The 27,383-nt window shown below is 35.6% G+C and overlaps 1 protein-coding gene across 1 annotated transcript; it reads right to left on the bottom strand.

Moving 5' to 3' along the window:
- Positions 1-984: 984 nt before the first annotated feature.
- On the bottom strand, positions 985-26,722 carry LOC146136830 (vacuolar protein sorting-associated protein 11 homolog). Its single transcript, XM_083395034.1, has 25 exons — positions 26,649-26,722; positions 25,295-25,421; positions 23,998-24,119; positions 23,339-23,461; positions 22,933-23,030; positions 22,253-22,403; positions 21,686-21,827; positions 21,180-21,264; positions 20,863-20,924; positions 20,275-20,396; positions 19,307-19,498; positions 17,740-17,886; positions 16,841-16,953; positions 16,236-16,314; positions 15,126-15,213; positions 14,307-14,449; positions 13,742-13,825; positions 13,221-13,357; positions 12,568-12,737; positions 11,342-11,427; positions 10,359-10,480; positions 9,441-9,536; positions 8,130-8,223; positions 6,515-6,625; positions 985-2,534 (listed from the first exon to the last, which is right to left on the bottom strand). The coding sequence occupies exons 1-25, from the start codon at positions 26,661-26,663 to the stop codon at positions 2,403-2,405; spliced, it is 2,841 nt and encodes a 946-aa protein (XP_083251160.1). The 5' UTR covers positions 26,664-26,722; the 3' UTR covers positions 985-2,402.
- Positions 26,723-27,383: the final 661 nt, after the last annotated feature.

Here is a 27,383-nt window from a genome sequence, read left to right as displayed (position 1 = left end):
CTTTACCTAAAGAACGATTTTCGAGATAAAGCTCATAATAATTGTAACAGGTTTAAACTCTCGAATTAGAGGATGCTCGATAATATCCGATAGGAGTCGGAGTCTATGTCAAATGCCCAGTAGTAGGCTAGTTATCTTTCAGTCGTGATATCCCATCTAACGCAACGTTTTCTAGCTTAAAGATTTTTTTTTACAATTAATCATTGACAGTCAAATGTAGTTAAATTTAGCGCATCTTAGATCAACAAACTCAAAACCTCACATATGCCCACATGATTTCATAACTTTTTGTTGCAGTCATATTACGTCATTTGCTGTATGAATGAATACAACGTATCGACTCATGGTCTTTGCCATTATTATAATTTTTTGAATTTTATAGAAATTCGCCTCGGTTCATTAATCTTAAACAAAACTAAAAATAATAAAAAATACTATAGGCGAGCTGTATCCAGCTGTTTTAATTTAAAAGTTAAAAAAGAGCAAAACTGAAATTTAATTAAATACTATAGTATACTATAGAGTGTTGTCACCCATTATTTAACTATTGTAGTTACAACATTATTTCCAGTCAGCGTTAAACTTGTTGTTGTTGGTTTAAAATAAGTGACGTGTGACCAGCATAGAGTCTACATATAAATGGACAGGAAAAACACGTGTGTTCTTTTGTGCGACTGATATGGGAAAGCCGTTGGGCATTGTGAGCTTTGTGTAAAAGTGTTTTTGAAGCAGGTGATACAAAAATGAAGGCAACGAACACTCCATCCACTTCACAAATTCGTTTTCCGTCTTAAAGTGCATTCTTATTCTATACTTTCCACCTTAAACCTAACAGGAATTTCTCGTATTGCTTTTTAAGTTACTATAGCCTGTCACAATGCACCTATAAGTAAGTATTGACCCTTCCTGGGTAACTTAATACAAAAAATCATGTTATCCTGGTTAGTTGAAGGTAAAATTGTTTTCGATGTTGTAGATTCGTGTTGCTTTATTTCATGAATTGCACATAACGGTTATAGATAATATATAAACTGATATGAAAAACATAAACGAGACGACAGGGTGGTGTACGCCTTGACGTAAAAACGGGTCAACATTTAAGACTACATAAAGAGGAACGCGAAAAAGTGCACAAATATCTCGATAATTGGTAATGGTTAAATCAACATGTTGGGAGATTATGTTACAGATTGAAAATTGAATACAGGCAAATATAGTAAAAAATCGTTTTTTTAAATACTTTTCATTGCGATTTATTAAATTCGGCGGCATTTTAAAGTAAATTACATTTTTTAGGCTTATATTTTCTTGGATTCTTAATATTAACCAAGGTTACTAAGCCATTTAAAGGTGTATTTAGTTGAGTTTATTTTAATTTTTTTTAGAAAATGGTGTCATTTAGTTTAGGTCAGGGGCGTGCAACCTGCGGCGTGCTTTGGTTTTTGGCTCTCTGCGCAGCGCAGCTAAAAAGTAGTTTTTTTACCGCGAACATCTCGATCTAAATGAGTTATGTTTTAAATTGGGTCAGCTTAAAAAGACCCACGTGCCAAATGTGGTCTTGTGAGCCTGTAAAACTATATTTTTTGCCAACTTTAACTCTATGTAAACGCAATTGTATATTCTTTTTTTATATTTCACCTAAAAACCAAATATCCCCCTGAATCCGCCACTGTTTTCGTAGTGGTTTTACGTAGTGGACCTTTAAGTAGCTTTGAAAAGACTACTTTGGGCCGCAACAAAAAGCTTGCCGACCACTGCACTAACAAGTAGACGACGATATATTGCAAATGGCCCGTGGTCTAATCCGAATACACATATTTGGCCCGGCAGTATAAAAGGTTGCACGCCCCTGGTGTAGGTCATAAAACAAGTTATCTTTAAAAAAATAACCTATAGTGTTTTCATGGGAATCTTACAAAAATAAGCAGCTTAAGTAGAGTCTAAACTAGGACAGCGCAAAAATTGGTAAATTCAATTTAAATTGGCACTTTTTATTTAAAAGGAAACTGACTTGAAAATATTTTTAAACAGGGTAAAAAAATCTATCGAAAATCCCAAAAAACATTGCGCGAACCCCAAAATATTATAGCGTTTTTTTATTAGAGTTAGAAAAAATATAGTTTAAGAATCGTGTCTTCTCTGGGATCTATTTTGTATCATATTTGATCAAATTCAGTTTTTTAAAATATTTCATTTTCGCCAAGACAGTTATGTTGTTTTGTTTGCCTTGTAATCAGGTGAATTGGCGCACAACACAAATCAGGTGAAAGCAACCACATTATGTTTTGTCACTCATGCAAGTGTCAACCCACGACAGAATGTCTTTTAGAAATGTTTGCGAAATTTTAGAAGTTATTTTGCGAAACAGATTTCTGAAGGTTGCAACATCCCGTAAGGCACTTCTACCTACGATTGGCCTGTTGCATCATCAGTAGTTCTTTTTGGAGAGTCGGGTCAATTCGGTGCGACGTACTGCCACTAGGGGGAGCTCGCGGTGCCACGCCGTTGCTCGGTTCGTCATCGACAATGGTTAGCTGATTTGAATTAGTAGGGAAATAGGTTAAAGGTTGATTGTTTAAAGCAGTGCTTCCCAACCAGTGGGTCACGAAGCTGTTTCAGGTGGGTCGCGAAGCATTTCTAAATGTTATATTTTTTATTAGATCGGGAAATTATTGCGTTGTCATTACGTAACATTTATGCAACAACATCACAAATACATAACAATTAGATGTTGCGTCGCATTAACTATTTCAGTACATACGCCAGTAGTACAGATGCAGGTTTTATGTAACTTTATTTGTTTGGACATACTTCATTGTGGGCCCATATCTCATTGAGGGGCGCACAATAAAACTTGCATTAAAAGTGGGTCGCGAACTGAAAAGGGTTGGAAAGCACTGGTTTGAAGCAGCGTTTCTCAACCTTTTTTCGGAAAATCCAATACTAAGCGTTATATAGCAAAGCTGTGGCGACTCAGTTATCTTAACTGAACTTTTGCAAGCTTCAGTGAAAAAAAAAAATAGGACAGTAGCATTAATTAATTCAAATTTAATAAATACTGGTCATGTCGTCGTACAACTTGAGCAATTTTAGTACATTTAAGAAGAATTTTTTTTAAATAAGAACCAATCTACACGGATCTAACCATATGAAACGATATGCTACTTCAGTCGGCGAGCCAATAAAATCCACAGGCGACCCAATGTGGGGTCGCGACCCATGGGTTGAAAAACACTGATTTAAAGTATAATGTATTGACTTACAAAGTAACTAAATTGGAAATGCCCCAAAAGTTATCGGCTCTATTTTAGCTTATCGTGAGTGGAAATAATAAATTTAACGCGGTGGCAAACTTCACCCACCACAAAAGCAAATAACATTTTAGTGAAGGTGAAGGGCATCGTAATGTATAATTTAATTCGTGCGACAGTACCAATATTTTTGACCAACACCCTATTAATATAGGGCCTTATTCTCAATTTGATTTTCGTCAATTTCGTGCATGGTTCGTGTGTTTGGTGTGAACCTGGTTGGCTTAGTGAAAAACAACGTAACGCATTTTCGCCTTCTTAAACAAATTAGAGAGACTTTATTATTTAATGCAGTTGTTCCCGAAGTATGAGTCGCGACCCAAACATGGGGTTAAAAAGATGGGTCGCGCAGGCACGATTAAAATCTGATCAAAATGGACTGTTGTAAATTTATCCATGAACATTGAACAGTTAGTTAGATCCCCACTTTGGCTGAAATATTGCAACAAACGCATTTCATTGCTTTCGGCTGATTGAACGGAATTATTGCACCATAAGCGGTTATGGAGGTATTCAAGTAACTTATTTTAATAAATCATGTATGAGTTAAAGTCAAGCTTAGTTGATTAGTGAACATTATTGAAGCTGAATAGTTTAGTTCATAATTCATATTGGAGTACAATGACATCAAACCATTTTAAACAATTTGCGAAAAATTGACTAGATTCACTTAAAACTAACACATTTCATATTTATTTTTCGTGTCTTGTGTTGAGGGTTGTTCACAAAACTCACATTTGGATCGCACTCAAAACTATTTGGAAAGCACTGCTTTAAATAGAACAAGTCGTAAAACTGAACCTAGTTACAGTCGGTTGCTGCTAACGTCGCAAGACACCGATTAAAGACAGACTTGAAAAAGCGCGTTGCTCTCCAAGCCAGCCGCGAGCGTGGGTATTTGTACAGCGGCTGCGCCTAGACAAACACAATTCAGCAGATTTGCACGGCAGCAGCGTCTGAATAAAGAAAGGCCGGCACACGGCTGATAACCTTTGCCCGCCCTTTGGAAGACAAAGGCGCCAGGGCAAACGGGTTGCTGCGCCAGTCTTTTTAACTTCGTTCAACCATGATACCGACGATTTCCCCCTTTTTTAGCCTTTCATTATTGTTAAAGCGGTTGGTTGGTTTGAGTTTCTATTGGTGTGCAGTGTGCTCCTTGATATATATTGTGTTATGTTTTTAGATACTAACGATGCTTTTAGTAGCGAAATATTACATATCATAGTATAATATCCAAACAAACTGATTTTTGGTCCAAGATATTCGACATTAAATGTGGCAACGAAAAACACGTGTGTTCTTCTGTGCGACTGAGAAACTAAGCTCGAGTAAAACAGATAGTCAACACTGAAAAATCGCCAAAATATCCTTAAATTGATTTCGTTACAAGTGTATATGTTATTGGTCAACATAGTTAAACTAAAGTAAATGATTTGACTTGGTGCTCATGCGAAACTTTTCACCCTTTTTAGTCTTTCTTTATTGTTAAAGCGGTTGGTTGGTTTGAGTTTTTATTGGCCTGCATCTTGATTTATGTTGCGATAAGTTTTTTAGAAACTGATGATGCTTTCAGTAGCGAAATATATTTATCATATAACATCAAAACAAACTGATATTCAGTGGACTCATTCCTGTACTTAGTTTAATCTTTATCATTGATGTGCAACCAGAATCGTTTGTTTTCACCATTCGGATTCAGGCAGATTATGTCATTCGAAAGAAAATTCAGATTATGAAAACGGTCATTTATTTTTTGTTTCAAATAACAGCAATGGAATCCAGTTTATGTGCTAGTTTGAATTTTTCAATTTTGAGTTTTCTTTTTGAAGTTATATAGTGTGATAAATTAAACTCAATTTTGATATTTATTAGTCAATATCACTAACATGTTGATAAAATTTTTCATAGTTTTTTTGTGACAATAGCAAGTTGGATTTGATTCTAATCTATTTGGAAGTATTGCCTAATATATTCCTATTATTTTTGTGTTTCTTTTAGTGTACAACAAAAAAATATTAAATATTGTACGAAACGAGGTTAAATTAGGTATTTACCAGTTTAATTTTATGTCGCCATAAACTTGGTATGATAAAAAACTGGACTACTGGCATTTCCCCGGCGATGTTAAAAAATGTCACTGAAAAAATTACTGTAAATTGTAAACATCTTTAAGGGTGCCATTTTTATTCTCGTCCGTCGTACAATTTTGCTTTTTTTATCAAAACAAAAAAGCGTTGTGTTTAAAAGCATGTAACAATTGTAAAATACAATGTAAAACGAAAGGGTTGGTCGACCCTATGTTTCTCGCCGGTGATTTCGTCTGAAATGGCTTTACTAAAACTTTCGGAATATTAACCCCTTAAAAGGATACGGCCCTTGTGAAAACGCATATTATCGACTGTAGTTGTATAAATTATCGCATTTTTTTTTCATTTTAATAAAAACTAACATTTTCATAAAGCTAGGCAAAAATTAAATCTCTAAGCGTAACAGAGTAAGACTTTTTAAACAAAATGATCTCAATTATGTTTGTGATCTATAGCTATTATTTGTAAAAAGATCTTGCGCGCCGATTAGTCAAGCTTTCAGAGACTTCGCGCAGTTTTAACCTGCGTTTATTTCGTAATTGGCTAATGTGTTAAAAGTACGTTTAACTAAAGTTTGGTCCGGCATAAAAAAGGGAATGATAATTGCTCAATTTCGATGCAGTGTCATTGTATATTAATTTTTCTGACAGTTGCCCAATGTAAATGCATAATAATGGCATTGATAGTAGACCGAAATATGCGAAGAATTTTGTAGATTTGTGATCTACTGATCTATACTCTACTAAAGGCGATTTCAAACTAATTTAGGCGTTCATCTGTCAAATGCATTATATACAGCTGACCCATAAAAAACACTGTTTTTTTTTAATCAAGAACACAATAGAAGACTTATTAAGTGAAAATATTCACAGTGGAATTATTATAATGCCATAAAATTGGTAAGATAACTAATTATATTTATTGCTACAAATGTGAACACAGTAGCAAAGGAGCAACAAATAACCACAAAATGGTTATCGAGTCAAAGCCATGTTCTTTTCAGTTATGTTTTGTGCTGTCTCACTTCCCGGCTTATTGTGCTAAATCGAAATAGCCGGCCCTGCGTAATGTGCGTCTCGTTGAGGGGAAACTGGGCCTACAAGTTCGGACACTCACCTTGTTAAAGACGCCCTTGGAGAAGAAGTCGGCCACTACCTCGAAGCCGTCGTTGGATCGTCGAAGTTGCGAGAAGAATTGTTCGTTCAGTGCCGTGCTGCTCGACAGCGCCTACTCGCGGTAAATCGAAAATTTGGTTTTAAGATTAAAAAGTGAGCGACAAAGGAAAACATTTATGCTTAAACAGGTTTGTTATATTGCAAGTGGTACGTTATAAATTCATTCAGAAAGTCCACAAAATTCGATTTAAAAAAAAAATTGTCGCTACACGTTTCAGCACGACATGTCGTCGGTTAAGCATCGCAGCTCTTTCGACATTTAGATTGGCGAGGCCATTATACCGAAATATGTGGAAATCGCTTTTTGGGGGAGGTTGGTTTATCGCAGCAAAGATGCATGACGCAGGAGTGCTGACCTGGCACACATACAGGAACATACAATAAGACCTATATCAAAAGAGAGACTAATTTAACAATAGTTACGACGGATTAAGACATAATATCGCCGGAATAAGACCTAAACCTATTGTTATAAGAGTCCTAAACTCATCAGAATAAATCCTTAATGGCCTAGATACCACGAAAAACAGTAAGGATGAGGTTTAGGACGATTTGGCGCCGCCGGTCTGGCATCAAGCGTTTAGGTATTGACATATGAGCGCCCTAAATTTGAACGGCGCCGTTTAAGCGCTCCTGTTTTGGCACCGAAAAGTTTGCCCCTGTTTGGAGTTGGCGATGGGCAGTGGGTATAGGGTTGAAAGCATAGGCGCCGAACGTGGGTGTGCAAAGCGAAAGATAAAACGCCGGGGAAACCAAGTTATCAATAAATTATAATTTCTGTAGCACAGTCTTGGTTAGCCAAAATTGATTTAAATTTCCTGAATTGCTGCATAGTATAGACACGAGGTCAAAGAATCCCCAAACTATGTTTTTTAAGTTTTATGTACGTTTTTCCAACTATTGTAATGCATACGTTTTTCCCATTTCAATGCAAACTTTTTTAGCCTTGAGGTGCAAAATTAAAGTTTTAAAAGGCGAAATGGTTGACTCTCTAATGACCGGCAACAGCTGTTATCTAAGAGCTCGCATTTTTCATCTAATCAATAAACAATTTTGCACTGCCTAGAAAATAACGCCCTGGAATTTTAAAATTTCGGCGCCTATGGTTGAAAGTATTAGGTAAACGGTTGTTTAGGTCGTATTCCGACATTGTTAAGCCGTTTTTCGGTTTAAACATTATTCCGACAATTAGGCATTTTGGCCAAAATTGATTTAAATTCTAAACCGTGTTTTGCTCGATGGTGTTAATCTTATTTCCAAGTAAAAGTCACAGATATGAACATGAGTAAAAACAGGATCAGACGTTTTGTTTAGAAGGAAAATATATTTCGCCAAGTGGCATCGTCAGTTCCTCAAGGATAATATATTTTCGTTCTAAACAAAACGCCTGATGCTGTTTTTACTCATGTTTTTAACTATGAGTTTTACTTGTTAATATACGCGTCAGCGAGGCAGTAATCGACTTGCTAAAACCTGCCGCCGATAGTTTTGGATTCTATAAAAATACACCCTTATGTTAATCGTATTTCGGTGTTACAGCTGGAGTTTATATGCACCTGTTCTTGTTCTCGTAGTGATTCCAGCACCCTTCTGTTGGGCCCAGCGCAAACCGGGCACTCGTCGTCGTTTTCCGCGTAGCTTTCGAAGCAACTGCGAAGACGGGGAGAAAGGGAATTGGGTTATCGCGTATCAGACAGACTTCACATCTAGATTTATTATAAACACAAATTGTATTATGTAATAAGAATATCAAAGCCCATACAGAAGTAGGTATCATTTTGAACGTTTCGAATAACTCTTTATTCATTTTCTCGATGTTGAAAATGAATAAAGAGTTATTCGAAACGTTTAAAATGATACTTACTACAACCTCCAACCATTATGCTCCACAAATTGTATTGTATTGTATTCTCAAATTACAAGCTTTCGCACAACTGTGCTTCATCAGGTCAAACTAGAAATCAAACCTTGACCTGATAAAGCTGGTTAAGGTTTCAGTATAATTTGTATGCATAGTGCCAGCACCTGATATTTCGAATAAGGGTAATCGTTTTTAAAAAAAAAAACGGTCATTTACAAAGATAGGTAATAAGAAGAACTTGATCATAATACTAACAACGCTAACTATAATTAATTGAACTTAAACTTTACGATGTCTATAACTTTAGTTAACCTAGCGCATTGCGGTGCAAGTGCTGTATGACCTATTTAATTGTGTAAACACTTCAAACGGTCAAAGGTCACTGGGCACACTGAGCATTGACATTGCAGTTGGTAGTTGGCGTTACTTCTGTTGTCAGTGTCGGCAATGATGTTTAACTTAAACTGTTTTTTTTTTGTTTTAATAACATTGTTTTGTATTCTATTTGAATAAGATACGTATTCACTCGATTCAGGCATTAAGTTGATATTAAATTCCTGCACACTGATATAGACTTCAGCATCGGATCGGATCCACTAGTTTTTCAATTTTAATCATCATTAACTTTTTTTAAATATTCTTTACTTTGTCAAATTTCAGTTCCAAGGACAAAAATACAACGCAGGCGTTCAATATCGCAAAATGCGGCAATCTTGGCGATTACACGGTTGCCTATCACACTCTTAGGGCATTAATTGCGATTTTATGTAAACTGATTGTAAAACACGCGTGATTTGAAGAGTAATCGTTGTTCGGCATTACACGTAATGGAATTGATGCGAAATTGGTTTATCTATTGCTTTCGAAACTTCATTAATCGCATCACGAAATCAATTAATACAGGATTAGACACTAGAGTAAAGAACAAATTATTAACGAAATACACAACGCAGTAAGACATACCAGGACGTCCAGGTATTTAGTTAAAGTATGTGGTAAAACTCACTGCTGGTGATAGGCATGGTGACATAAAAAGTGAACTGCGGGCAACTCAAGGTCATGCGTGCACAAGCTGCACTTGGTCTCCTGGAAAATGGTGGCGCTAAACAGACGAAAAAAAATCAAGATTAGACGATGCAAACAACTTGTTTGTTTTCTTGCTAATGTTACAAGTATACTTATTTTAGAGGAAAATTACATATTACAAGCATACAGTACACCGAAAAGCCATCGCAGGCTCGCCGAATCTGTCGATCTATGATGCAAGCAGAGCAAGCCAGAAAAACAACTGGCCTGCAGTGAGGTTCGAACTCACGACCTCCGGTCAAGCCGGGACCGTCGCTCTACCAACTGAGCTATGCAGGCTCAGAGAGGAGCGAGTCGAGAAACAACCATGCGCCAATACTTGCACATTTTGTTAGTACAAGCAACTTCACTCTGGGGGATCATCAGTCCGTATCAATCAATGAAAGACACACACAAACATATGTGTTTAATAACATCTGTGATATAGCCCCTCGGAAGTTGCTTTATGACCAACGACTATTGATACGGAAGCCGTAATCGTTGGTCATAAAGCAACTTCCGAGGGGCTAGATCACAGATGTTATTAAACACATATGTTTGTGTGTGTCTTTCATATTACAAGCATCTAAGATTCAAAATATAGCCCTGTAGTTAATTATTGGGCAGTTCTCTTGTTGCAGTTTGGCCTAAATTATGCTAGCTTCAGAATAACAACAACTATGGAAACGCTTATACATGGAAACGCTTATACATGAAGACGCTTCAATTATTTATTGAACCTGTACAATAAAACTGGTTGAATACGTAAAATTTTAGCGTCAGAATTGTGTACATCATCTAGTACAAGACAGACTAATTTTAGTTACAACAAAGCAAACATCAGCTGATAAAACAGCACCTGGTCTTCATGGTTTCGATGCTGGCTTTCATCCTTTCGGTCTGCTCCTTGTACTCTTCAATCGAACGCTCGTACTTTTTAATCTCCTCGGATTCTTGACGAATTCGTCGCAGGATGTAGTCCTGGAAATTGGCAAACTCATTTTTACCTGTCGCTATACTGTTTTTTTTTGTGACACATATCAGGATAATGTGTTTTATAGACGCATGTTACTGAATTTAGGAAATGTTTCGTGTTTATAGACGAACAAATCATAAACAAAACCATTTTGTTCAGCTCGCCGTAATTGAATTATGTCCGATAACGTTTGTAAATAATTAAAATACAATTTACTGCCACCATCTCTATATTAATGTTACACCTGCTTTAAGTAAGATTTGAACTTATGCTTTTGAGTTTTTCCACAACTTTTTGGTCTGGGACGATGTTTAATTTAATTCAATATTTGCGACCCTTTTAGGTTTGACAGGGATAAACAGAACATTTCTAGTTGTTAATTTTGATTGAATTTGTTAAAGTTACGTGCAAAATCATGTGAGGACTGTGTCTGCATATGGTTTTGACGTATGCACGTCGAAAATCGAAAGGAATGTACAATTTGTACAGTTGTAACACTCTATGTTATATTGATGTAGCACTACCCGCAATACAAAAGTAGAGTCCAACTTCTGATGTAAGTAACAACAACATGATGAACAGTGTTTAAACGTTTTCAACTTTGACGAAAAGCTTTTTATCTACCGACGTAATTTGTCATAACCAGGGGCGGAACCAGGATATTTGTTTGGGGGAGGACCATAAAAACACTTTTAGGGTTGATGCCACAATATTACGTCAAAACGTGACGTCACAAGTTACGTCAGAAAGGGTTACCAAAACGTGATGTATTTTATACTACAAAGACGGAAACACTTCCGTGCACATAAAAATGCCTTTATATTGCTTAGGTCGGTTAAGTTCAAGAACTGATGTTAAAGTCTTACCTTGACCACGCCCAGAGTGGCCGATGGATTGTGCGCCAGGAGTTGAACCACCAGTAGAGGGGGTAAGATGTTGTGCTTTTCAACATGTGGGGACAAAACGTTAAGAAATGCCATCACGTTTAAATTTCTTAAACAAAAAAAATCGAAAACATTTTTCTACGTTTCCGCAAGATAATAGGCAATGAATTGTAAATCTTGAACAATGAGTAATTAATTATTGTTGAACACAGTACATCGGATTTGGTAAACCGTTCCCACGGGTTAGGATATATTACAGATGAGACGCTATTGCGACTATTAGGTAACAGTCGTATTTTTTGATCTTACTCCAAACTGTGTTTTACTCTGACGTTGATTTCCTTTTTTTTTTTAATTTCGGCCTCATGGCAAGAGTCCGTTTTCGTAGCGTAGCAATTTTAATACTAGATAAAAAAAAAAACAGAACCATTCACACATTAATGATGGAACGAGTTAACCCGCTTGAAAAAAGAAGAGTATGTAGAATTTTGCTTTGAGTTCCCTGTTTTTATTGAAATAAGTAGGGAAAGGCGGAGCAAAACGGACCCCACCACTTTTTTGTCTCCAATTTCGAGCTTTAATATTTCTCTACTGAACAGTGACTATCGTCGAATAGCATTTAAAGGGGAATCGTTTTGCCCAGCCTTCCCCTGAGTATAGAATAACTTTTTCGTCAATAACCTAGCTATCGAGGAGAGTTGTTTCCATTGCACTTTTCCATTGAGAGAAAAATACGTTAGCAACTACTTTGGGGATTGTGTCCCGATCTAGTCTGCGGCATGTTTCGATCATATATTTTCGCACGCGCAAATAAACGAGAAAAATGTAACCGATCTTAAAATTAGTAAGGGGTGTGGCTGGATTCTTTCCATTGGCCAAGAGGCCGGGAATTTCTAAAAAAGTCAGTAGTGGTCTGACCCCAGCCCTCTGACAAACTGTCACCTCTAGGGAGCAACTTACCTTATTAAAATAGAATACAAAACAATTTATTAATGATCTTATTTTTGTTGGCTTTATCTCCAGGCAAGAAACTCAGAATAAAAACTTATTGGTGTAAAGGGAACCAAAAAATATACCCGTAATGCTTTAACGTTAAATTTAAGTTGTTTTTATGTTTGCAATATGGAGAGCCAACAGATGTTAAAAATTATAGATTTAAAATTTAGGTTGGGTGCTATAACCTAGCAATCAGTCACAAAAAAGGATATGGGTCAGCACTTGGGCGATGTGCTGTCGACAGTCGCTGTCGCGCTGATGGGAGAAGTAGGTGAGCGCGTGCTGCCACAGGGTGGCGTCCTTGTCGCCATGACGTCGGCAAGTTTCGACAATTAGCCCGTGGGCCTGGTGGTCCATGTGATAACGCAGTATCTGCTGGTATCTGTAAACCAGGGGTTCTTAATTTTTGTTATACCGCGGACCCTGAATTTTTTTTTTACCGATAATATCGGCCGATATTTGGCTTCTACCGATATATCGGTATCGGTAAATGTAGGCCGATACTTTTGCCGATATTTTAGTACAAAAATATAATATAATTTTTCCGGTACAACAAACAACTTATCAATTTGCATTATCAAAAAAAAATTGGTTTTAGCATCACGCCAAGTTAATATGCAAAATAATAGTTTAATAATAATCAATAAAGTTATATAAACTAAAAGCTATTAGGATTTAATTTTCAATTAGTTCAAGTTTTGAACATTTCCCAGGTATATTCAAATATCGGGTATCGGTTGAAAAATTGTAAAAATGTGGGTATCGGTATCGGTCCAAAAACATGGATATCGGCCGATCTCTAATATTTTAAACGGCGCAAAAATCGCTACTTTGCATCGGGTTTTAGTCGGACAGCGTTACTTACAGTTCCTGGGCTTCGTAAAGATACAGAATTCCGGGTCTGAAGTCGTGCATTTGGCAAAGCACAAGTGCCTGGTCGGTAACCTTGCTGGAGAAATCCTGGAGCAGTTTAAGGGTTGCTTCCTCTACCGAAGACTTTTCCTGCGAAAACGTACCAAGAAAATCTTTCACTGCCTTTAAACCAAGCAATAAATAGTAATTCTTTTACAGGAGGCTTAAAATTCACTAATTTTTTTATTGGCTGCCTAAAATTGAATAATTTATTTACTGAAGGCCTAAACTTTATTATTTATTTTCTATATGTCGAATACATGGCCTCCATTTTTTTATATCTGGCCTTCCTTGGTACTGAAACGAAAATAAGATCGTTTTGGTCAATTCTTTCTTAAGCACCAAGAGTTATGGTGAGTCAAAATCGTCAAAATGGTGCATCCAAGTTGTTTTTGTAGTTTAAAAGATAAGGTACTTTTCTAATTAACAGCACAGATTTTAATCTCGTGAAAGAAAACGCGTTTATCCGTGTACCTTAACGTTGTCAGTCTGGTTCATTTTGTGTAGGTACAGCTCGAGGAGGGTGTTGAACACGGATTCGGAGGGCGGCTGGTCGACCTGGAACGCGAGACGAAACACAAGGTAGCAGAAGGTTTTAAAGCCCGAGAACAGGCGTGGGCCAACTGCGCCCAGATTTTTCCATAAAAATTTTAAAAATTAAAAAAAAAAAATTTTAACCCTTTTTCCAAAATTTGATTTTTTTAATTTAAAACCTTTTTCAATAAAAAAAACAAATATAGCCTTCCGCGCTTATTTTTTAATTTCAGAATAATTTGTATAAATTTAAATTACACTTGTAAGGCATCCTTACCAATAGGTAGTCTTACCAACTTGTCAAAAGAAGAATATTCAAATTATCAAAACAAGCCTATTTACAGCTTTCTTCGAATCACACTTTATATTAAGTGCATTTTAAAATCCATTTTATCCCGGTCCGCCAAGACATTTTCTGTTTATCACGCGGCCCACGGTCAAAAATAACTGTACGCTGCTGCCCCAACAATATATACGCTATAAATGAAAAAGGCTGCAAACTCGCCTCGACCAAATGCTGCAGGAACTTGACCAGCATGTCGGGACTGTTGACGAAAATGTGAATGAACTCTTCGCCGTTCGACTTGCGCACCTGTCGGGACTCTCTGACGTCAGAATCGATTGCGTCACTTCCTTCGGGGCGGTAATCTGTAATTGCAATAAAGTAACCCACTGCCAACTTGCCAGCTGTTGGAACACGATGCTTACAGGTTAAAGCGCAACATGGAATAACCGTAATAACCATTAGGTGGCTAAAACGTCTATTTTTTATTTTTTTTAGGGGGGGGGGGGAGTGGTTTTCAACCGCCGGTCCACGTCAACTTTCCTGCCGGTCCGCCAAATATATTATAATCTTAAATCTCAACTACAAAATGCAAGATGTTGAAGGCTTGTCCATCAAATTTTGATCTTCGCCAGCTTCGTAATTTGCAACATAGTGACGTAACATAGAGTTAATCGTCTACTTTGGACTGTATCGTACGTCACAATGCTGCAAGTGTTGTGCCCAACTGTTTAAAAGTAGGCCACAGCGCTACATCACGTTCAAGTCTTTAATTTTAGGACCAGTTGTATGTGAAAAACTTTAATAGAACCACGTATAACAAGTATAATATCAAAGAGACAGCAGCAAATTGCTCATTGAATGGAAGTTTCCATTCTTTGCTTTTAAGTTGAATACTTTTGTCATATTTGCATTTTTGGTTGATTTTGATTTTGAAGGTCCACCGGTCCGCAAAATTTGTTTTGAAATTTTACCGGTCCGTAAGCTAAAAAGGTTGAGAACCACTGCTCTAAACTAAATTACGAGTATTAATCTATCAACCTGTACAGAGGCTTGTGAGAAGTCGGGTCGTTTCTTCAGGCACGTTGTTCATCAGAACTTTGCCGTACTGCTTCACAGTGCTTTCAGCCTTGAGAGTAAAATTAAAGAAATTTATTGTCCAAAACATTTTTTTAGATTAAATAAAGGAGCTTAAAAGGGTAGGATTGAAGAAATTTATTGACTCTCAAAATCTTTTTTTTAGATTAAAAAATGGAACTTAAAAAGGTAGGTCGAGGGTGACCGCTCTCCAAACAAAATGCTTTTTTCGAAAAAAAAAAAATAACATACATTAGGTAAGATTTTTTTTCATGGTAATTATATCGTTGCAAGCAAAGTCTGCTCCGGCGTAAGTGACATTGTTTAAACGTTTCACAGCCAGATATCTCAATAATCGAACAGTGTTACGTTTGATACAATAGAGCAGGGTGGTCCAAACCCAGGCCCGCGAAGCACTGTTGAATTATTGTAATACGTAAACTTGAGGGTTTAATCAAAGAAATATAACTGACCAACGATCGTCGGCAAGCATATTGCAATTGTTTGATTATAGGCCTAGTTACATTATTAAATAAATTGTTTTAATCCAGGGGTGGCAAGAAAGCTTATTTTTATGTGTTAGACCGGTTTGAAAGTCGCAGTACGTCCTATATGGAAATTTCCAAAATGGCTGTTTTGCGAACTTGTTGGTTACATTTGCGTTTTGTTTTACGTCTTTTTAATGGACCATAACATAAAAAGTACGACCCTATATAAATTACTATTTTTGCCACTTTAAGGTATATAAACGATGACATATATAGCGCTTTTAGAAAGTATTGTTTTACAGGATTTCACTGTGACTAAAGGTTAACGCCCAGGACCTTTCCATCGTGCAATTCTAGCCACATATATCTAGTTAAAAAACATTCTACGCTTATAAATGCAGTATTCTGTTTTGTCAAATACGCAATTTTTTTTATAGCCTACTTTATGTGGCTCGCCAAGTATATCAAATAAATATTGTGGCCCGCGATGCTGTCAACCTTGGACCACCCTGCAATAGAGCTTGCATCATTGCATCGCTATACCATTATCATAATTTTGTTGATAAGACTTGAAAAATGTACAAACCTCTTGAAAGGAGAGTTTCTTGATGTAAGATAAAGCTTTACCGTATTGGTGGAGGTCTTCCAACTGGATTTTCAAGTACCTAACAAAGTTGAAATTTAAAGGAGGCGAAAAGGACAGCAACAGAGAAATATAATTGCAAAATTCTGGTCGTTATCTTTCAAAAAAGCGGTTCACTCAAACATAACGTGTAACCTACTTTACGGGGTCAAGTTATGCTATATTTAAATTAAAAAAAGAATACTCATTAAATAAAAGGTTGTTGGTATTTTTTGTTGTATATTTTAATAGAGAGTTGCATGTTTTTTTTACTACGTTAGGGAAATTATATTCAATGCAAGCTACAATTCTATAATTTCTCACTACATTTGTTAACGCAACAATTGTATCCGAACCGGAACTTCATAAACAAGTTTTGAAAATAAATTTAGTCGAACCGGAACTGAACCGGAAATTTAAATTTGACCCGAACCGAAACCGGAACTGAACCGGATTCCGAAAAAAACGCTTCAACCCTAACCGAACCTGAACCGGAAAAGAAAAACAATTCGACTCCTTGATTAACAGATAATTTTAAACCAAATATGTGATGGGGCCCTGTGGCTTACCACTTATGCTTTTGGTGTTTTTCGGCCAACTGTAAAGCGTGCTTGTGATATCCCGCCTGTCTGCAAACCTTAATCGCAGTTTCCACGTCAAAGTGCAGCTGTGTCTCCGGTGTCTGTAGATAAATGTCTGCGTTTTCCTTTTGCAAACTTCATTTATTTTCAAACCTTATTTTTTGGCAAAAGACCGAGCTTGCAGCACATTTCTGTTGTTTGGTGATAAGAAAGGTGTATTTTTGAACTAATTTAGTGTATAATACTAAGCTCGAAAATAAGGCCAGCTGCACAGGTTGTGTCCACTCAACTTTACAATAAGTTTCAATTAAAATTTTTTTGAAGCCTAATTAGTAAAAAGTAGCGTTTTCCCAGTTTACAAAACAAAACATGAATGCATTATGTAGGACTCATACCGTAATTTATCGGCTCAAGTTCTCAATTTTAAGAAAATTGATGGCAAAATTATAGCGTTAGTTTTGATGAGGTGGATATGACAAACATCAACAACAGGTTTAATGTTATTGTTTAGTGCAATTATTTGTGTTTGGCCTCAAGTTTAGTCCGAAGTGTGATAGTCCTTTCAACAAGATTTTTTTTAAATTAGACAAATACGGCTGTAGACGAAGATAGCTTCAAACGAGGACACTTGGAGTTGGAAAGGATTGGACCAGTTTGAAACCTAGTGTTAGATGAACTTACAAGAAAAAGCAACATAAAAAAATGATACCTTTTCTTAAATTATGTATACAATGCTACTGTTATACAGTCGATACATGGCGTAAAAATGGTGACGGTAGAATTTTGCGCTAAAACCAATTAACCACCACCAACCCTTAATTTTCCCTTGTACGAAATTTTTTAGGCGTCTGTATTAGGCTCAACAGTGACTGCTGAAAAAGGTTCACCATTATGAACTTGTTGAGATTTTCATCGTCCTTTAGTTTGGTGAAGCAGTTGAGAAGCAGTGTGGTGTGGTCCTCGTTGGCCAGTCCGTGTTCGTGCATCGACTGAAGGTAGGAAGCAAGATTGTGGATTCGCTGGGCGTCCAGAAACTAAGAAGATAAAATGGAATGCTGCTGGTGTTTTAAGTTACTCTAAGTTAGGCCGCAGATTAGGACAACTAGATAATTCTAGTTTTCCAGTTCAATGAATTAGAGTAAAATGCGTCTAATTCTAATCTAATTTGTAAATTGCTTATGTGCGCTAATTCTAGTCCTAATCTAATTCGGATTTTACCAAAAAACTTTACTTTGTCCAACGGCATTTTTAGTATATTGGTTGAAATAAAAAAATTAAATTAAAACTCTTTGGTCGGAACGACTTGTGTGTGATATTTGAAAAGCATAAGCTATGCTAAAAGGAATAACATCAGAACAGAAATACTTAGCATTTATATTTTTATTAAAATAATTTGTGAACGCAGGAAAAGTCGCTATTTTTATTTAATGATAGTTACCGCAAAACTACTTTTATAAAAATATTATAAGACCACGTGCTTAGTGTTCAATTGACGCAACTCGCAACTTATTGTCCCTCGACCTCAGCTTGTATTTTAGCTGACTTGACACACAGATCGGCGCAGATGTTGCGCGAATCATGGTGAAATGCCACCCGGGAAAAACGATCTTCGTTTAGTATTGCAGGTGGCGAGAGGCGTGCTTGTAATTAGCGTAGTCCCGTATATGGAACTTAGATAACTGCGCTGCTGGTAGTCGAAACATAATTCTACCAAAATAAATCACACAATTGCCTTCTGAAGTAAGGATTGCACACTAAGCGGTTTCGCAGCTGGCGCCTGGCAGAAGTGTCGACGACGCACGTACGCACGTGTTCGCTTTGTGTCTACTCTTAAGGCTCGCTTGTGCTGGACGTTAATTGGCTAAAGAGCGATTTCTATCTATTGATATGTTGCCTGGTGGCATTGTTAATTAGCTATGTATGTCTGATTATTTGTTATTCCATTTATGACGCTACATAGTCCCTATTTATGACGTCATTATTCTTAACGTCAGACGGAAAAGGGGGGAATTTCTAAGTTGAAAAATTGGGACCCCTTTTGGATTTTTGGATACGTCTATGTTGCTTAGTAAAATGTCCTTAAACAGAAAGTTGTTCAACGTTTGTACAATACAGCAGATCACTGCGTTTTTAATTTTTGACAATTTGGTATTATAGAAAGTTTACCTTAAGCACCTCAAAACACTCAAACCAAACCAATTACAAGGATACAGTTAAAACATGCTGGCTGCCAATCCAAAATTAAGATATTGAAAACCCCACAATATTCCATTAGCAAGATTTTGCGCAGGAACTAATTGGATTTATTGGTGGGCTTGGGATTTTTTGACCCAATCAAAATTTATTGGAAATCACCTAAACGTGCTCTGAACCGAAATTGTTGTGGTACAATCTAAATTTGAATTGTAAATTACTCTTTGTTAACTATTTTTATGTGGTACAGTTGATTCTTACCTTTCGAATAATGTAAGAAGGCTCCAGGTGTCCAATGGTTCTGATGTATTGGATAATGGCATTGTCATAATCGCCCTTGCTGTACAAATGATCTCCGTATTGGGTGAAGATATCCACTAACCCTTCCTCGCCAAGATTTTGACTCTTTGCCAGGTTAACAGCAAGCGAGTAAAGGTTCTTTTTGAACAACATCTGAAAATAGGTTTAGGAATTGAAGGATACCGCAAATTGCCATCACACAAAGTGCCTGAAAAATGTTTGTAGGTCTGTGGTTATTTGTAGTTTTAAATCGGTATTTAATGTTTAAATTTGACAGTGGTTCTCAACCTTTTTTCTTTTGTGGCCCATTTATGTTGCAAAAAAATTCTATGGCCCAATAGAATTTTTACGAAAGAAAAAACTTTAAAATAGGTTTAGAACAAAAACAGCAGAACATATTTCCAAACAGAATATTTATTCAACCGTGCATTAGTGAGATACTTGCGGCTGAACAATAAATTTATATTCCTTTTTAATTCCTCCCCAAGCCATTATTCCTGTAAAATTAAATATAATGACACAAATGAAACATCTAGCTTTTTAAATTGGTCTGTGGCTCACCTCAAATGGCCCACTGGTTGAGAACCGCTGATTTAGGGGTTAAAGGGGCTGTAATTATTAGTAGTTTTAAATCAGTATTTAATGTTTAAATTTAGAGGTTAAAGGCTATGAACTTTTTGTTGTTTATCTACAACCCTGTATTTTTACTGAACACAAATAAATATTAAAACAAACAAAAAATGACTTTATACTGCTGACTCATTTTCACTGTTTTTATAAAAATATGGGTTTTCAACATTTATCTGGCTTCAGGCTATACAGCTCAAAAGACCAATGAATACAAATGATTCACTAATTTAAGTACAACCAAATTTTTGCCTGTAAATGAGCAAATGTTGGAAATTTTTCTTTAATTGAAACAGCAATACCTCGAGTTTTTGATGTATATCGATCTCTTGCAAGCAGATCAGGTTGTTATCTGCCCCGAGCACATACACCGAGCCCCATTCATGCAAGACTTCCTGAACCCCTGGCAAGGGGGCTGAATATGCTAAAATAACAACAAGTTTTTTTAGGTTTTGCTGCCCTATCTTTGAATAAATGTAAAATCTACAACTATCTTGTTGACTGTGCTTAATATAGTGTTGTCACAAAAAAAATTAAAGACATTCTTACACTTTTTAAAGAAAATTTATTGGTTTCTAAAGACCTAAAACAATTAGATCGCCTAACATGTTTGGAAAGATATTATGAAACAAAACAGTACAAATGCTACGATAAACACAAAAACAAAAATCAAAATTTTATTTTACCTTGGCACTTTATTAAAAACATAACCTAAGTTTAAAAAGTAAAAACTTCTTAAATACTTTGGATAACATGGATTTTTTTTAGAGACTTTTCAGTGTGCAAACCTATTCAACGGCTTTGAGGCAACTCTGTACTGGTGCATTCAAGGAGAACAAAAAATTAAAAAACTTTTTTCTTTTTGATGTTTTTGATAATATTAAACATACCAATTAGCTTTTGCTTCATGTCATAGATGGTGACAACATTTTTGTCCAGCAGTCGCATCGTGCTAAATAAAATTGTTTTGTAACAACTTTTAAAAAAACACAAAAAAGCAAATTCAAAATATTTTTTTGCGAAAACAATAAAAAGATTCATCTTACAGTAATGTTTAAATAAATGCAAAATTATTATAGCCTTAAATGGCACAATAAAGAATCAGCTTGAGTGATTAAAACATATATATATTACAAAGCACAAGTTCATGAAATACAGTGGACTAAATAAATAATAAAATAAAAATACAATTTTTATGTTTAATTACCTTGTTGTTGGTATGGATCCTTTTGCTTTATCCTTATATACCAAAACAAGGTAACCAGCGCACCACTTGGCAAGAATTTTCTCCCCTAGTACATTAAAAAGATATTATATTTATTGGTTAAAAAAATCTTTACATACAAACTTATTCTTATTCCTTGTAATAACATATAAATTGTACATCTGGATTACACTTCTGGAGTCATACTGGGTAACGATAATGGTACCAATATATAGTGCACATGATATCTACGGAGAGGCTTACCAAAATCATTCAGCCTGATTAGGATTGTAGTGCAAGCAAGGCAAGGCGAGCAAAACAACAACCCTGTGGCGAGGTTCGAACTCACGACCCCGGTCATACCAGGAAGCTAGTTGTTTTTCTAGCCTTGCCTTGTTTGCACTACAATCCTAAACAGGCTGAATGATTTTGGTAAGCCTCTCCATATGCATCTTTTGTGGTTTAGACTTAATTGCAATTCAAGCACAAACAAAGACAGGTTATTCTACCTTCAAAAACAAAGCAAGACCCAACAGAATCTGGATGGTATAGGTAGACCGCATCAGTGGCAGTCAGAATAAACTGGTTGTCCAGAATAGAGTCTGAAATCATGCTACATCTTGCTGGGCAACCTTTTTGATCCAATAATGTCTTAAGAACAAAAAGCATTTCATATTGTAAAAATGTTGGGCATTCAAAGAAAACAACAGTGTATTTGTTACTGAAACAGTGTATTTCCTACATACTGAATCTCATATAAAAGCAAACAATAACTATGTTCCAAACAAGTGCGGCACATTTACTTTCAATTTCGGCTTAGATTATAAGTCCACAGTACTTTTAAGATAATTTAACTATGTAGCCTATATGCAATAAAAAGGCAGGAAATTTCTAAATGCTGGTATATCCAAAAAATTCACACACGCTTTGCTAGCCATGTGCATGTCACGATTTTAGAGAAACACAGGTGCACTCTGATATAAAAAAGTTAATCAATGCTGCTATAGTAGAATCAATGCAGACAAAAAAAAAAAAAAGCTAAAACAACAAATGAAAAAAATCAGAAAATATGTTACCTTCTTTGGTGCTTTATCTTGCAAGTTGAAGGTGAATATGGCATTTTCGGTTGTTGCAAAGAGAAATATGTTCCTGCCAGAGCCGTAAAAGCTAAGGCCAGTAATGCGATCCTTGGTGTCAGTTGACAGATGAATGGTCTTGTTGGTGAGTCTTAAAAAAAATTTTATCATAAATAGGAAGGAATGTCTGATAACATCGGATCGGAGCCGCTACCCGATGTCAAATGATATTATCAGTACTTGTCCGATACTGAGTCGTATCTGTGCTGATACAATACCAAATTAATTTGTGTATAACCACCATGCTTTTTGCTATCATTGCAACAAACTTATAGTTTTCTACTTTTAAAGGCCAAATTTTTAACAAAATATTTTTTAAAAATTAGAAGAATTGCGAAATACGTTCCCTAGCGCAAAAACAAATTTCAGCCTAATCCTCTAAAAATCAGTACCATTGCACTTTTTATTTGTATCAATTTTGCTTATTTGACCATAGTTATGACTTGTTTTTGTATTGCTCCCACAATTTACTATACAAAATGTACATGTTACAGATATAAGGCGTATTAAGAATAATATCATTTTATAAAGGATAAAAAACGATGAGGAATTTAGCAAAATATTTAGCAAGTATTCAAATATAGTCATATAATATGCAACAGTAAGCAAATATGTTAAACCTGTCTTTAGCTACATCCCCTTTGTACAGCACAATTGATCCTTGAGCAAAGGCTACTGCCATCATAGTCAAATTTTCATGGACGCAAAAATCCGTAACCTAAAACATTTAAAACATCTTGTTTTATGACAGAAATTTTTTGGTAAATGACAAGGTAAATAACTGAATACATTCCATTAAAAGAACTATTTTTGCGAACTAATTATGCAAGCAACAGAAGTAGTACATAAAAAAAGCAAAATTATTAATTAACATGTATAACATTAAATGGCAATCAAAATCTATGATATTCAAAGTATCATTTGTTAAATTACATAGCTCCTACAAAGTGCACAATTTTTGGGGCAAGGCTTTTATTGGGAACCTTTACCATTACAAATAACTGATATCACAGCATATCTGTCTACCTCGCTGGGGACATTGTTGTTCGGAATGGCTGTTTGAACTCTGCAGCAAAATGGATTTCCAAGTTTATCTTTTTTGTCAAGATTCCATATCTTCACAACCGGGTTGATGCCCTCTTCATCCACCTAAAACAACATCCTTTTTAGAAGGCAATTATACTAAATAAGGTAAATTTGAAATAAGGTAAATTTGGTTTAATAATTTGGTACACTATGCACGGATCTATAATGAAGCTTAATTATATATTACAAAGCCAAAAAGGTTGAGTAAATCAACAACATCTTGATTAAGACGTTTCAATACGAACTTGTATCATTTTCAGTTAATGTGACTAAGAAGTAAATCAAAGCATCAATTATAAGACGTTTTTTAGCTTTGTAATTCATAATCTAGTTTAATATTGTTTTTCAATATTAGAAACATTTTCCAATATTATTTTACCATCCACAGATTAAGTGAAAGCATTATTCCCTTAAACTAAACTTCTTATTAACTGTTATCGACTGAATTTATTTACGCCACTGCTAAAATGACAGCTCACTGGTTGTTTTAAAAAACGAAACCATTCGAAACAATACTCTAAAGGTGTTTGCCAAAAAGGGCAATTTAAAAAGTTTAGGAACGAAAAAAATAAATGAAAACTAACAAGATCATGTCTCACCCCAACTGCAGCTAAAATGTTGTGTTGCTTAAGCTGAAAGAGATGCGTGGTGACCAACTCGAAAGCCTTAAACGAGGAGACTTGAAAGTTGTGGTTGACCATGTGGATTATGCCTTGACGATGTGTGGCATGTTAAGAATAAAAAGTATGAAGACAAGATAATAAACGATTAAAATGCTATCACATTTATTATATATACAAAAAAAAATTTAAAACTGTAAATTGGACTTAATTCAATTAAATTACACAAACACAGATATTATTAGGATTTTACTGTTTCCACATTTTTTTTTATTATTTCTATGCATGGACACTGAGTTTGGGGTGAATAGGGTGCTCAGAGAATCCCCAAACAGAAGCTTAGGGTGCTCAGGAAATACCCAAAGAGAAGCTTGGGGTGCTCAGCCTCTACTAAATGATACATCTATATCTGTAAAATAATTTATATTTAGTTTGATACATGCGATTTGGGACTGAATTTCCGTGTAACTTCTGTAAGGTAGTCAAACAACTGTTAATCAATGTCCCCTTGAATAGCATTTCATCAAATACCGGTCATAACATATAAACAATACTAGCATATAAACAAATACCGTTTACAATAGACTCGCCATACTCCAAATTCACCAGTTAGTAGAATTAGAAATTTTTAAGTTCATGTATAAAACTTCGTAAAAACACAATGTGAGCATGTGTGTTGTCATGGAAACCTGCGCAAGTTAAAAAAATCCTATGCGACAACGCAAATTTTGTTTAATGTTGCTTCAGTCTCCTTATTTCGTAATATTGAACTGCTATTTAATTATTGTTGTGTTTTATCGAAAATATTTTTGTTTCTCAAGTTTTCTTTGGCGTGTTTTTTTCCCTATAGTTTTTTGTTTCTTCACAGTACCCGTACCCGTATACATTATACAATCTATCATGTTTTAAGGGGTGGCTGACTTGGTGACCTTCGGGTCCTTCGTCACCCTGTACGTTTATTTCTTTGTTTCTTTGTATTTGTTTTCCAAAATCACTACAAAACGCGCAAATAAATATCTATCTACCGTTTTATGCAAGTCGCAACTTTTTTCACATTTATTAAGCAATGAAAGTATTGAATGTAAAAAGATAATCTTACTACACATAAAGAAATAAATCTTTTCAGCGGGATTATTTATTTTTTTTAGTGACGTCATATTTAGCAGAAAACTTTGAGCACCCCTGTAAAAAGTCGGCGTCTATGTTAGTATGTAGAAGATTTTAAAACAAAATAACTAATGGCTTATTAATATAAAATCTCTTGCAAAAAGGATATCTCCAAAAACTAACTGCCCTCTACCACATGTTGAGCACAGAAACTGGCGATCCTTTACGTGATTCCACGTTCTGCCCGACGGACCAGGATCCACAATCTGCTTGTTGAAGAAATTGAAGCGTCGCCACTAAACATATAAACAAGACATGTTCAGTGTCATAAACTGCTAAGAAAACTAGTTGTACAAGATGCAAAAAACAATTCTGCATTGCAGAAACTTTGGATATTGCATGGAGAATTCTTTTAAGGTTTTAACGCAAGTGTTTGGGTTTGGAGGGGCCAAGGATTATTATTAAATAAAAAGGCGCTGGTATAGAATGCTCGAACAATGCACATTATTATTTGGGTTAGGGTTTAGGGTGCAAGTTAGCATTTGGGTAGGTCAAGTATTATTATTGGCGCTGGTCTAGAATCCTACCACAGCGCTGAAACAATTATTAAAGCAACACACAATGTTTGGGTTTAGGGTGTCGGTTAGTTTTTGATTGTTATTTACAATAATTGCTTAACCCAGGAGTCCGCAAATAGTGGGTTACGACCCAAATTTAGGTCGCGCATGCCTTAACATATTTTTTGATAGTAACCCATATTTAGGTTTTTAATTATTTTCATTAGCATATATTAAATTATATATAAGAGAGCTGTATTACATTGAGCGCGACTGGCATTGTCACATGAAATATTTTTTTTGCGCAATATTAATCTGATTGTGCTTGGCGAATTAAACCACTTGTGTTAATATGTCGCATTTTGGTTTAATTTTGTGAAATCATGTTTTAAAATTTATATTGCCCCCTTAAAATTCCTTAGATCCGCACCTTATAACGTTGAATTTCCTAAAAGGATTGCGAGACATCGGGCATTTTTAGTGAGTCACGCCAAAAATCAGGAACACATTGGTTGCTAAATCATATTTGTCATCCGAATAGAAACGCATAACACAGAAACGCATAACACAGACTTGTCTTAATAAATAGAGACACAATAATTTACTGTTTTTTAACAATGCTATATATTAAAAACAGCTCGAGAAGTATTTGAGTCACGGGACCTTGGTATACAAGTAATTTTGGGATCGCGCCAAAAAGTATATGCGGAGCCCTGGCTTAAGACTTTCCAAACCGGCACCATAACCCAAATATGTTTGTTGTAGTAGGATTCTAGACCAGGGACTTATTATAAATAATACTTGACCCACCCACACACAAACGCCCAGCCTAACCCAAATAATGTTTTGTTTGAACCTGTGGTATACGACTCTGGGAGTCTAGACCAGCGGCATGATCTACTCGAATCAGCATTACTTAAAAATAAGGTAAATTCCGAGCATATTACGCAATTTTGAAATACTAACCTGAATAAAAGCCATAGCCGAACAACTTGTTACATAAAAGGGTTCAGATTTTTTTTAGCTGCGGAGAATCTAATAACATAAGTCAGTCATCCGTTTAACAAATGTACATGTAACGCAATCAACCATAAAACGTCCAAAGTATTTTATTGTTCACCTGGCCGATCTTATAAAAACATTCCACCAATTTCTAGAAGATTAATATTTATACTAAACAGTTTTAATTCGATAGATATGACACATTAAGCACATAAAAATGATTATCAGATTTTCAGATACGAAATTTATAAAAGAAAAATGACAGAAATAACAATTTGTAGATATCATGAATTTACGCGACACAACATGCGATATAAGTGTTTTTGGGCTAAGAAGATTTCCTTAAAATGGTCCAAAAAGTTTAAATCATGCTATAAAGTCCCCTGAATCCCCAGAAACCGTTTTTTCGTTTTCACTTTTCGAAAGCGGTTCGCGCGAATAGGTGTGAACCGGTTGAAATCCCATCACTGGTGGAAACGTTATATGGACAGAAGCCAGTAAATTTTAACGTTTATGAAATGTTTTTTCATTTAGTTGTGCGAATTTAATGTACTTCGAAAAGGCTCAGGCCCCTCAAAGTTGTAGAACTAGCCTCGGCTTTTTCGGATAAACCAAATTTGTAGAGCTACATGGTTTAAATTTATTAACATTTTCGGTTAAAAATGTAAAACGTCGCTGTATTTAAAATAAGTACGTTTT

This window comes from Ascidiella aspersa, chromosome 8, assembly GCF_963924565.1.
Source record: "Ascidiella aspersa chromosome 8, kaAscAspe10.2, whole genome shotgun sequence".
Lineage (NCBI taxonomy): Eukaryota > Metazoa > Chordata > Ascidiacea > Phlebobranchia > Ascidiidae > Ascidiella > Ascidiella aspersa.
This window is presented reverse-complemented; position numbering and strand designations above follow the sequence as displayed.